Raw genomic sequence first — 13,378 nt, 5'->3', positions numbered from 1 at the left:
AAATAGGTTTATTATGTAAATTTTATTTATTGTAATTTTCAAAAGAAGACTAAAGATGGAGATTGGAGCTCACTCCCGCTACATGGATCAAGATGGAACATCAAGACAAGCTTCTCGGGTCCAAGGAGGATTCCAAACTTGTATTTATTGTTCATTTTGATAGGATAGGCCACACTAGGACTTTTACTGTTTTTACGTTTTTCATTCTTCTTGCTTTTCATTGACATGTTAGTTTACGCATCATATTCCGCCTAAAACCAAACCACCTACTACTAAAATGCATGAAAATTGACTCATATAGGTTGTATGTTAGTTTTCTTTTTTTTTTTTTTTTTTTTTTTGGGGAAATGTAAGTAATATCATTAGAAAAATAAATGTCCCAAACACCATACATCATTGATCAGCTAACCATTCTCACTACTTATCTAAGCCGAAGTTAAGTAGTTAACCCAGCCAATGACTCTACTATTTCTAGACTTAATGACACACTGTCCAAGTCTCATTACAACATCATGTTTAACCTTACTACATAAAACATTAGGATGCCAAATCAGTCCATCCAATCTACTGAGATTACGGCAATGCCATATCTGAGCCATCAAGCTAGCCATAATAACTGCCACGATTTTCTTCCTGCACGCAGAAGAATGTCTCCATTCAATCCACCATTTGATACAGCCAGCATCAGGTAAAGGGCACAGACACCAATCTTTCACAGCCTGCAGACAAATTTTGCTATAAATGCATCCAAAGAAGAGATGCTCATGAGATTCTTCCGCAAGCCCACATAAAAAACAACAGTTGATCTGAATAATACCCATTCTAAGCAGTCTATCCTGAGTAAGCAGCCGTTGTTGAGCCACTAGCCAACACAAGAAGGTATGCCTAGGAATGATCCAACTATTGAGCATCCAAGGATACCATATGACTTTATCACCATCTGGTTTAAGCCACTGATATCCTTGCCTGAGAGTGTAATGCTCTACCTGAGAGGACCCAAACAAATAAGGTTTATAAATATTCTTGACTTGGCATATCTTCCTCCAAGCCCAACTACTCCCAACACCTGGTTCATAATCTTGCCATCCATTCTGTTTTATATATACAGAATGAACCCATTTGACCCAGAGATGGTCAGTCTTCATTGCCACCCACCACACATACTTGCCAATAGCAGCAATATTCCAACTGTGCAGATCTCTCAAACCCAAACCACCTTGTTTTAGAGGCTTGCAGACCTGAGACCAAGACACAAGAGCAGGACTCTCTTTCTGATCACACCCATGCCAAAGGTAAGTTCTACAGATAGATTCAATCTTACCAATGATAGTTTTAGGGAGGATAAAGATCCTAGCCCAATAACTATGTAACGTGCTTAAAACAGACAGTATGAGCACCAGTCTGCCAGCATAGGACAATTTCTTGGACCCCAAACTTCTTATTCTGGCAACAATTTTTTCAGTTAAGTAATGGCAGTCCAAAACTGATAAACGTTTAGAAGAAACATTAACACCCAAATATTTGAAGGGAACAGAGCCTTGTTGCATTCCAGTAAGTTCCTCTATTTCTTTAACCAAGCTGCTATCCACCCCATTGCAATAGAAATTAGATTTTCGCCTATTCATAGAGAGGCCAGTAGCTTTGGAAAAGTAGGAAAAAGCTTTCATGAGCAAAGCAATAAAAGCTCTATTTCCATGACAAAACAGCATGAGATCGTCAGCAAAACAGAGATGTGATAACTGAATCCTATTGCACAGAGAATGATATTTAAAATCAGGGTGATTCTGAACAACCTTCAACACTCTACTCAAGTATTCCAGGCACAAAGTGAACAGGAGAGGAGATAATGGGTCTCCTTGCCTGAGCCCACGTTTGCCCTTAAAGAAGCCAAATATGTCTCCATTTAGAGATAAAGAGTAAGAAGGGGTTGAGATGCATTGCATAGTAAGTTGACAGAAAAGGTTAGGGAACCCAGTAGCAAGCATCATGTCATTCATGAAAGCCCATTCAACTGAATCATAGGCTTTCTGTAGGTCAATTTTCAGGAGCATTCTAGGAGAGCGACTTTTTCTATTATATAGCTTGACCAGATCTTGGCAGATAAGAATGTTGCCAACAATATCCCTACCCTTCAGGAAAGCACTTTGAGAGGGATTAATGATATCTGGCAACACTTGATTTAATCTTCCACAAATCACCTTAGAAAGACATTTGTAAACAAAGATTGCAAAGAGCAATTGGCCTGGAATCGCATTCTTGTTTGAACACCTCTACTTTTGGAATAAGGGTAATAATCGTGTTATTGCTTTGTTTCAGGATTTTCCCAGAATGGTAAGCATCCTGCACAGCTGCTATCACATCCAAACCCACAACTTCCCAGTTATCTTTAAGGAACTGGCTGCTATAGCCATCAGGACCAGGGCCTTAGTCCCTGGTATAGCATACATAGCATTCTTTACCTCCTCAGCAGTCACTGGAGCATTTGGAATAGCACGGTGCCTCTCAGTTAAACATGCTCCTTTTTGTACCAATTTTTTGTTAACTGGTAGTACTGCAGTTGAGGTACCCAGTAGCTTTTGATAGTAATTAGTAAAAGCCTCCTGGATAGGCAAAGGATCAGAACACAACTTATTGTCCATATCCTTAATCTGAAACACCCTATTTTTCGACCTTCTTCTTCTTATTGCAGCATGAAAATACGAAGTATTCTCATCACCAAGTTTCATCCAGTCACACTTGGCCTTCTGGCTAAGAAACTGCAACCTTGCCTTCTTTAATTCAGTCACTTCCTTGGCACATTCCTTCTCATTATGACACAACTGTTCATTTAAAGGATCATCTCTTAATTATTTCTGGAAATTACCCAAGGCTATTTCAGCTACTTGAGTAAGATTTTCAATGCTGTCAAATTGCTCTTTATTAAGGTCCTTCAAGCCTTTTTTCAAACCCTTCAATTTCGTGACCACCTTGAACATAGGTGTCCCCGGACAATCCTTTTTCCATCCATTCCTGACAATTTCAGAGTAGCCAGGTGCCAATGACCACATATTAAAGTACTTGAAATAATTCCCCCTCCTTTTTTGCTCAACCTCCAAGTGAATCAGGCAAGGGCAGTGATCAAAAGTGCCCTCTGGGAGAAAATGAACATACCCATCAGGGAAAAGATCATTCCAATCAGCATTATTAAACACCCTGTCTATTCTACTATAGACTCTTGTATCACTCTCATGCTTATTAGACCAAGTGAAAAAGGATCCTCTGGCACTCAAATCAGCAAGATTACAAGCCTGAATAGCCTGTAACATTGGTTGAAGCTCAGCATTGGAAATAGGTACACCACCTATTCTCTCATCCCTAGCCATGTCTGCATTGAAATCACCTCCCACCAGCCAAGGACCAGAGATCATACTATGGTAACTCCTCAAACTATTCCATAACATAGTTCTCTCATGAGCTTGGTTCAACCCATAAACCACAGTCATCCAGAAAACTTTCTTCCTACTTTTATCATGAATTTTTGCATGTATGCACTGAACTGTAACATCACATATGTCTACATCAAAAGAGTTTGGGTCCCAAATGAGCCATATCCTCCCTCCCTTATGCAAACTAGAGTTTGTGCAAATAGCCCAATCTGCACACAAGTTTATTCTGACTTTATTCCAGTTTTTGGTTTTTATTTTTGTTTCTAATAAGCCAAACAAACCTACTTTATTTTGAAGCAAGAATCTCTTTATTTCATGCTGCTTAGTAGGGAGATTCATGCCTCTAATGTTCCACATTCCTATCTTATCCATATTCAGAAGTAGCCTTACTAGACTCCCCCTTCTCATGCCTCATACTTCCAACTATCCCTACCTAGACTTATGTAAAGACTGTGACATGGATTCCATAACAGAAAGCCCATTATAAGAGAAGGTCCTCCTATTTCCAGTGTCATTCCTCATAAGTTTGGTTATGATACGCCTAGGAAAAGAATTTTCCACCAGGGGTGTTTTCTGAACCAGAACAGGAGTCAGCATATTCTCAGTGGTAGAGACAGGATGAACTACCTGCAAGACCGGTTCCTTCTGAGTAGTCTTAGCCTGAACCTGTGGTTTCTGGACAGCAACAGGCTTAGATTTCTGTTGCTGAACCACCACTGGCTTGGGCTTCCAAACTCGTTTCACCACCTGCTTCTCATTCCCCTTTCTACACTGCTCAGCAAGGTGACCCATTCCTTTACAGGCAGTACAACTGAGAGGTAACCAGTCGTACCCCACCCTTAGGGTTTGAGTCTTACCATTTTCATCCAAATATTTGATAGAATCAGGAAACTTCTGTCCAATTTCAACTTCAACCATAATGCGGGCAAAACCTAAAAAGTTCTTATGAAGCGTGGAATCATCACACTTAATGTAATTTCCAACAATCCCAGACAACTTCTTAAGACTTTCAAGCCCCCAATATCTAACATCCAACCCAAACAACTTCATCCAAATCGGAAATTTCTTAACATCATGCTTTATTAATTCCGTCTCTGGTTTCCATTGATTGACAATTACCGGTTTGTTATCAAACATCAAGTGACCATTATTCAGCACAAATTGTTGTTGAGCCTTAGTTTTAAATCGCACAAGAAAGATGCCATTGGGTAAGAATGAAATCTTATCCATCCCCTGTCCCTGCCAAACCCTCTTCGCAAACCCCGTAAGAACAGAGCTCGGAGGGTTTGCTCCGAGAACGAAACAATAGACAGAGGTAGACCAGAAATTAACCTCACCAGCAATATCGGCCTGCGTAATTTGAACGAGCGTAGCATCCCCAACAGTAGTTTCAACGGCGTCGTCTACTGGAATCTCCTCTTCCTCCAAAATCTCCTCCAAGTCAGACTCAAACTCCTGAGAGGAGAATTGAAGTTGACGTTGATGAGATTTCCCCTTATTGATGGATTTTAATCCATTAGGATCGTGATTTTGATTTTTTTGAGATGAATTTTGAGATGAATTCTGCGTATTTTTGTGATGATTTTTTGGATTTTTTTTGGATCTAGCCATTGCTTGATAAAAAAGCCACCTAATTTAGAGGGAATTTTATCTCTCTAACTTTCTCTCTCATCACTTTAGAAACTTCCTCCTGTGCCTTTTATCTTTTGTATGTTAGTTTTCATGGACATACAGATGTCACAGACTTATTAAGCCATCACCTTAATTTATTCATTCTCGCATGCTAGATATTAGTTCACTTAAAATGAATTAAAATAAAGTTGATGGGTTCTTCCTCTAAAACGGAAATTGAGATTAGTCTTTATAAGGGCAAACAACTATGAATCCCTTCTTCGTCGGTAGGCATAATATGACCCCTTCTACGTTGGGTAAGTAGTTGTGTTGACTTAGTTTACCTCAACATCATAGTCCGAAGAGTTTCTCGTGATTATGATGGACTAAAGATAGAATTTACAGAAATTTATCGACCAAGAATTCTAACGGTAGAATTAGCTAAAAGGTTAGCTTATCAATTTACAGAGAATTGAGTCTTGCGATCATTTATATAATTCTTGAGGGAGGTCAATTGTATAAATGTTTTGAGTCTTCGCGTTATGACAGTAGTTCATTAGACTTAAAAATATAAACGATGCACATGCTTATTATTTTAGTCTTCTTCTCGCACTGTAGAACACGTATATTTTGATAATACTGTTACAACTAAAATGGCTGGAAATAACGTAATCCCAATGCCTAGTGCCACACTTGATCGCACGTCCTGGCTTAAAATTTTTATGGACCAGATGAATCAGTCCACACGTCTGAAAAACGACGGGTCCTACTTTGCGGACTGGGAGGCGGCACTACGGAATGCTGCCATTGCTGACGGTAAGCTCAAGTACTTAATTGAGCCAATACCGGTCAACCCAGGCCCCAATGCAAGAGTCAACGAGTCAGTCGCTTATAATGACTTCGTTATGGAAACGGGTGCGATAAAGAACGTACTCATCTTTGCAATGGAAACCAATTTGCAGAGACGCTTCATTGCCCAAGGTGCAAACAAGATTTTCACCACGCTCACTAACGAGTTCTCAAAAGCACCGAGAATCGTTACATATGAGCATACCTGTCGCTTCTTTGATGCGAAACTCCGAAGAAGGCCAACCGGTTAGTCCACACATTCTTCACATGATTGAGAATGTCGAGAAGTGGAGGCACCGAATTGTAAAATCGGTGAGAGCATTGTCATTGACCGAATGCTTCATTCTCTTCACGATGGTTTTGCCCTTTTCAGGCGAACTACTACATGAATGACTTGAAAAAAAGTCCTCATGAGCTGCACTCCTTCTCGTACGGCACAGAAGGATATGAAATTGAGTGGGAGCATGAAGCAGGATGTTCTCATGATTTCAAACAAGGGTAAAGGTAAGGGCAAGGCTCGTGGCGACCTAGCTGTAGGTAAGCCAAAGTTTAAAAAGCCAGGAAACGGTAAGAGTGCGCATGGTGAGACTAGTTGCTCACAGGGCAAGACAAAGAGCAAGGGCGGTGACATTGAGTGCCACCATTGTCACAAGACTGGACATTGGAGGAGGAACTATCCCGTATACCGTGAGGACATAAAAGCAGGCCGCGTCGTTCCTGTTGGTATGTCATCTTATATTCATATGATTGAGATTAACCATGCAAGTTTCAGAACTTGGGTACTAGATACTGGTTGTGGTTCTCATCTGTGTAATAATTTGCAGGGCCTAAAGAACATCACACCTCTCGAAAAGGGTGATGTGGACTGCGAGTCGAATGGAGCACAAGTTGCTTTGCCTCTCGAAGGGAACATACGTAATCCAACTCCCTAGTGGTTTTGAGTTATTTTTATAATCACACTATGTACCCGTTTATCTAAGAACAGCATTTCTATTTCCGTACTCGAGATAGACGGTTTTGCATTTTCAATAAAGGATAATAGTTGTATTTTCTTTTTAATGAAATGATTTATGGCAAAGCAGTTTCCATGAATGGAATTTACATCTTAGATAAAACCACGGAAGTATTACACATGAATAATAAGAAATTAAAGGTTGGTGACAAAGATCAAACCTCTCTATGGCATTGTCGAATGGGACACATAAATGAGAAACGCGTAAAGAAACTCGTCGATAATGGGACTATTCCCACATTCGAATTTTCTACATATGGCACGTGTGAATCATGTCTCATTGGCAAAATGACTCGAATTTCCTTCAAAGGTGTTGGAATATGCGCTAGTGGCCTATTAGGACTCATACATACGGACGTATGTGGACCTATGTCTATTACCGCTAGAGATGGCTATAGATATTTTATCACTTTCACGGACGATTTAAGTAGATACGGATATGTCTACTTAATGAAGCATAAAAGTGAGTCCTTTGAGAAATTCAAGGAATACCCGAACAGGTCTGAGAACCAATCGGGTAGAAAGGTTAAAGCACTCCGTTCGGATCGGGGTGGCGAATATCTTTCAAATGAGTTTGATCAACACACGAAAGATCGTGGAATTGTTTTGCGTTAACTCCACCTGAACACCTCAATTGAATGGTGTGTCCGAACGGAGAAATCGAACCTTACTCGATATGGCTCGATCCATGATGAGTCACACGGTAGTGCCGATTCATTATGGGGTTTTGCTCTTTTGTCACCGCTCTTATACTTAACCAAGTCCGACTAAAGTCAAGCGACAAGACTCCATATAAAATATGGAAGGGAACGGTCCCTGACTTGTCCTTTATTCGGGTTTGGGGCTGCGAGGCTTATGTCAAGTGGAGACACGAGGATAAGCTCGGCCCGCGATCGGTCAAGACATACTTTATAGGTTATCCAAAAGGAACATTTGGTCATTACTTCTATTCGCCTACCGAACATCGAGTTTTTGTTGCGGCTAGTGCGACGTTCTTAGAGAAAGAATTTCTCGAGAACAAGACGAGTAATAGAACTTTCGAGCTGTCGGAGATTCCAGGACCAACAACCGAGGAACGGATGGAGGAAGTTGTTCCCCCAACTAATGATACGGTTAATATTCCTGAGGAACCTAGGAGGTCGGGTAGAGTCTCTCATCCTCCGGACAGATACATTGGTATGGTCGAGGAGAATGACGTTTTACTCCTAGAGAGTTATGAACCCGTTACCTATAAAGGTGCTATGACCTGTTCCGACTCAAAGCTATGGCTCGAAGCCATGCAATCTGAGATGGACTCCATGTATGAGAATGACGTGTGGGATCTAGTTGATTTACCTAATAAGGTAAAACCTCTACAGTGCAAATGGCTTTACAAGATAAAGCGTTCTGTAGACGCGCAACCAGATACCTATAAGGCACGACTTGTGGCAGAAGGTTTCACTCAAGTGCATGGATTGCATTATGATGAGATTTTTGCACCTGTAGTCATGTTACGTTCCATTCGGATAATCTTAGCGATTGCCGCTTTTCATGATTATTAAATTTGGCAAATGGATGTGAAAACCGCCTTCTTAAACGGTTATTTAGAGGAAGAGTTGTACATGGTGCAACCCAAAGGTTTCATAGATCCTGAACATCCTAAGAAAGTATGCAAGCTTAAGCGTTCCATTTATGGACTTAAGCAAGCTTCTGGGAGTTGGAATCATCGTTTCGACCAGGTGATAAAAGAGTATGGTTTCACTCGATCGGTCGAGGAACCATGCTTATATATCAAGTCGAGTGGGAGCAAGATTGTATTCTTGATATTGTATGTCGATGACATACTCTTGATTGGGAATGACATTCCTCTCCTATCTTCGGGTAAAGGATGGTTGAAGAACCATTTCCAGATGAAAGATCTGGGTGAGGCACAGCGCATTTTGGGAATCCGTATCTACCGAGATAGATCACGACGGACGTTATCACTTAGTCAGGAGTCTTATTTGGATAAGATTCTTGATAAGTTCAGCATGACCAACTCCAAGAAGGGAAACCTTCCAATGACGTCCTGGGGATGCGATTGAGCAAGTCTCGGTCACCCACGACGCTGAAGGGTTGAGCGCATGAGTCGTGTTCCTTATGCATCAGCTATAGGATCAATCATGTATGCCATGATATGCACACGTCCAGACGTGGCATATGCATTGAGTATGACGAGTCGGTACCAAAAGAATCCATGTACCTACGGAGGACTATGGATTGGGTATTGACTTATCGAGGAGATACTAAGCTATGCGCAACCGGTTACGCAGATGCTAGCTTCCAAACGGATCTCAGTCCGGTTCGTCTTCACTCTTAGTGTGTTGTAGCAGATTCTACTACTGAATCGTTGAATTATGATAAGCATGTAGGGCACGTCATTTCCATGGGAATTAAACGCGTTCTGAGTTGTAGTACTTGATTATGGATTTGATACATTATCTTTTTCATATACTATTTATAACTTCATCGTTTTATTATAATATTTTGTTTTTCATGTGGATTGTACGACAACATTGAACGCCACAAAGTGAAATGAATTACATTATATTTGTTTTGGTCCGTAATCGCCAATGTGAGCTGATAACTCCGGCTATTATATTGTGCAATCGATTGATGGTGGGTTCAACGAGCCATAAGTCAAACGGTTGGTGATCGATCACGAGATGCGAGATTATAACGATAACTCGTAGGACAACTTTTTGTGACAACGTAATGGAGTCCTAAATGTTTAAAACATTCGGTGCCAGGTCGTGGATAGGACATCCATTGTGTTCCTAGAGTCGATTCTTTTGACTATCGACTGTCTCTTGAGATTAAGGCAGTTTTTGGGTGACTTTGATTTCTTTCTCACGGTCTGCCGTAACTGGAGGCTAAGTAGATTTTTTCTGGGTCATTTCATACTGTGCTTATATCTGCAAGATTCGAGTTGAGGAAAATATCCAACCCTTATCAGGTATAGTTATTTCTCAGGGCCACTCGAGGAGTTGTAACTGAAATGCATGGCCATGCTCGAATGTTGATTCACTTATCAGTAAAGTTACTCTCTAGTTGGGGAAACCACTCTTGATAATGATCGCTTGTAAAATACGACCTTTCTGAATGCGGATTTGCAAATTGTTTTACATTGAGTGGGAGAAATTTTAGGATATGAGAATCGGTTATCGCACATACACTTGTGAGGACAAGTGGGAGTTTGTTGGAGCTTGTGTCCTCCACAAATTAGTGTGATAACATTTGTAAATCTCTTACTGGTTCAAAAGGGTATACTTCGTATATTTAATCAGTTGATTAACGTTTACCTAATAACGGTTGGCTTGCTAGAAAGTTTGACGTTATTATCATACAGATGACGGTGATCAACTGGTCCCTAAAGGTCACACCTATAGGATGTGTTTGAGAGATGTGGTTATGGAAATATGATCACATTGATGCCTAATATGACTAAACAGTTAGTCAATGTGTTGATGAGACAATTATTTAATGAAGATTAAATAATATGAGTTGAGACGAATTAATCAGAATTAAATAAATTAAATATAATAAGTTATATTTAATTAAATGTATGTAATGTTAGCTTGGACGAATTAATCTGTTAATTCGTAATTAAATGTAATCAGTTATATTTAATATCAACAAGTTTTTTTTTTGGTGAAATGTAAACTTGTATTAATAATTAGGAACATTACACCAAGCACATTCTCATCATACAACTCAAAAGAAATTAGACTAAATCTAACTTTTGCAGCCAACACAACGCTTTTCTATGACTCTTACAAGTTTCTATAGATTCTAACTTCCCTTTTAAAACACTCTGAATCTTGCACAAAATCGCCTGAGGATGATGCACCACTCCCTCAACCCGTGCAGTATTCCTATTGAACCAAATGAGATAAATCAATGTTGCAAAAGCAGCCATGACGACTTTCTTTTGTAGCAAAGACCTGCATCTCCAGTTAATGAGCCAATTAATAAGCTCTCTCTGACATGTATAGCCTAACCATTGCTGAAGTTCCAGCAAGCACTTCTGACTGTAGGCACAATAAAAAAAAAGATGCTGTTGAGTCTCCTGTTGGACACCACACAGATCACAAACCCCATTTAACAAATTTTATACACATTTTATACATTTTTGGAATAACCGAAAATAAGGAAAATATAATCCTTATTTCGGTGATATGGGCCGAATGAGGGAATAGAAATATCTCCCTTATTCACACCCATTTTCGGTTTTTATAAGAAGAAAAAGGGAGAGCATTTTTGGAACCCTAATTTCACTCTAACCGAATTCCTTGCCTCTCATCTTTACGAAAAACACAAAAACAACCTAAATTTTACGAAAATTTTGGATCGATTTCTAGCATAATCAAAGGGCATATCTCATATCATCTTGGGTGCAACTGATAGGAGAATATCTATTTTGATATTGTTCTTAGGCCGTATTTGCTAGGACCGAAGGTTATTTCTGAATCCTTTATTTTGTTTATGTATTTCATTTATGACTTGTGATCGTCTTAATTAAATTCATTATAATCCTTCAATTTTAAGGGAAGTATACAGATTATTTCCCACAGGAATATCCTCTTCTCATGCTATTAGTGATGTTTATCTTGTTAGTGGTCTCAAGCACAATTTATTGAGTATCTCTCAATTATGCGACAAAGGAAATAAAGTTGTCTTTCATTCAGATTCTTGTCGAATAATAATTGAAGGAACAAGTAGTGTTGTGCTTGAAGGACACCGTAGAAGGAATGTTTATATGATTGATCTAAATAATATTCCTACTAATTCATTCACATGCATGAAAGTAACGACAGATGATCCATGCCTTTGGCACAAAAGATTGGCTCACATAAATTCAACTACATTGAATAAGCTAAAGAAGTGGGACTTGGTTGAAGGACTTCCTTCAATCAAATTCGATCAAGAAATATTATGTGATTCATGTGCCCGATGCAAACATGTGAGATCATCATTCAAACCCAAGAGAATGGTAAGTACAAAGGAACCACTAGAACTCGTGCATATGGATCTTTGTGGCCCAATGAAGGTAAGAAGTAGAGGTGGATCCAGGTATGTCTTCGTTCTAGTTGATGACTATTCCAGATTTGTTTGGCCAATCTTTCTCAATTCAAAATATGAGACTTTCGAAGAATTTGCAGTTCTAATGAAGCTTGCCCAAAATAAGTATAAATCTAAATTAGTTTCCATTCGTACGGATCATGGCACCGAATTTGATAACCAAGCTTTTATAGAATATTGTAGGGAGAATGGTGTTGGGCATAACTTCTCAACACCACGAACCCCACAACAAAACGGTGTTGTTGAGCGTATGAATAGAACATTGGAGGATATGGCACGTACAATGTTATTGTGTAGTGGCATACCTCGAAATTTTTGGGCTGAAGCTATTAGTACTGCATGCTATGTTCATAATCGAGCTTTGATTAGACCCATTCTCAAGAAGACTCCTTATGAGCTTCTTAGGGGACGTAAACCTAACATATCACATCTACGTTGCTTCGGGAGTAAATGTTTTGTCCATAATAATGGCAAAAATAGATTAAGCAAATTTGATCCCAGAAGTGACGAAGCGGCGTTTGTCGGTTATTCTAATCATAGTAAAGCATATAAGGTTTTCAATAAAAGAACCTTATGCATCGAAGAAAGTGTTCATGTTGTTTTTTATGAGAATAATATGTTTGACAAAGCTGAACAAGATGAGGAAGAAGATTTGAACGAACCTGATTTCCGATTATCCAGGGATGGACTTCCAAAATTGTATGAGGAAGATAAAGAAATTGAGGGCACAAATGATGAACAAAGAAGCCCTTCGAATGATAAAGGAAAGAGAACGGAGAGTTTAGTTGATGATACTAAAACCTCGTCTCAATCTAAAAGTTTAGAGAATAAAGTTATAACTGATGAAGCTATAAGTTCAACTCCAAATCAACGAACTAAGTCCAATGTTACAACTGATTCTGTTATAACCCCAGGCTTGGATTCAGGGGGAACAAGGCCTGAACCCCGATCATTCGAAGATGATGAAACTAGTTCAAATGAAGATGTGCCTCCGGTTTCAAAGAAATGGAAATATAAGGATTCCCATCCAATGGAAACCATCCTAGGAAGTTTGAATGAAGACGTTCGAACTCGTAGAAGACTTAACAACTTTTGCTCATTCTACTCCATTCTTTCAACCATTGAGCCAACAAATATCAAAGAAGCACTTGCCGAACCAGATTGGATCGTTGCTATGCAAGAAGAGCTTCAACAGTTCGAACGGAACAAAGTGTGGCATTTGGTTCCAAGACCTAAAGACCGAACAGTTATTGGTACGAGATGGGTTTTGAGGAACAAGCTGGACGATACAGGAGTTATTGTACGAAATAAAGCTAGATTGGTTGTACAAGGGTATAATCAACAAGAAGGAATTGACTATGATGAGACCTTCGCTCCTGTA

At 39.5% G+C, this 13,378-nt stretch overlaps 1 protein-coding gene across 1 annotated transcript; it reads right to left on the bottom strand.

The window, feature by feature from the left end:
• Window positions 1–2,846: 2,846 nt before the first annotated feature.
• LOC141655375 (uncharacterized) lies at window positions 2,847–3,797 on the bottom strand. The gene has a single exon (XM_074462460.1). The coding sequence runs from the start codon at window positions 3,795–3,797 to the stop codon at window positions 2,847–2,849; it is 951 nt and encodes a 316-aa protein (XP_074318561.1).
• Window positions 3,798–13,378: the final 9,581 nt, after the last annotated feature.

Source organism: Silene latifolia, chromosome 5 (assembly GCF_048544455.1).
Source record: "Silene latifolia isolate original U9 population chromosome 5, ASM4854445v1, whole genome shotgun sequence".
Taxonomy (NCBI): Eukaryota; Viridiplantae; Streptophyta; class Magnoliopsida; order Caryophyllales; family Caryophyllaceae; genus Silene; species Silene latifolia.
Note: the sequence above shows the minus strand (reverse complement) of the source record. Positions and strands in the feature narration are given on the sequence as shown.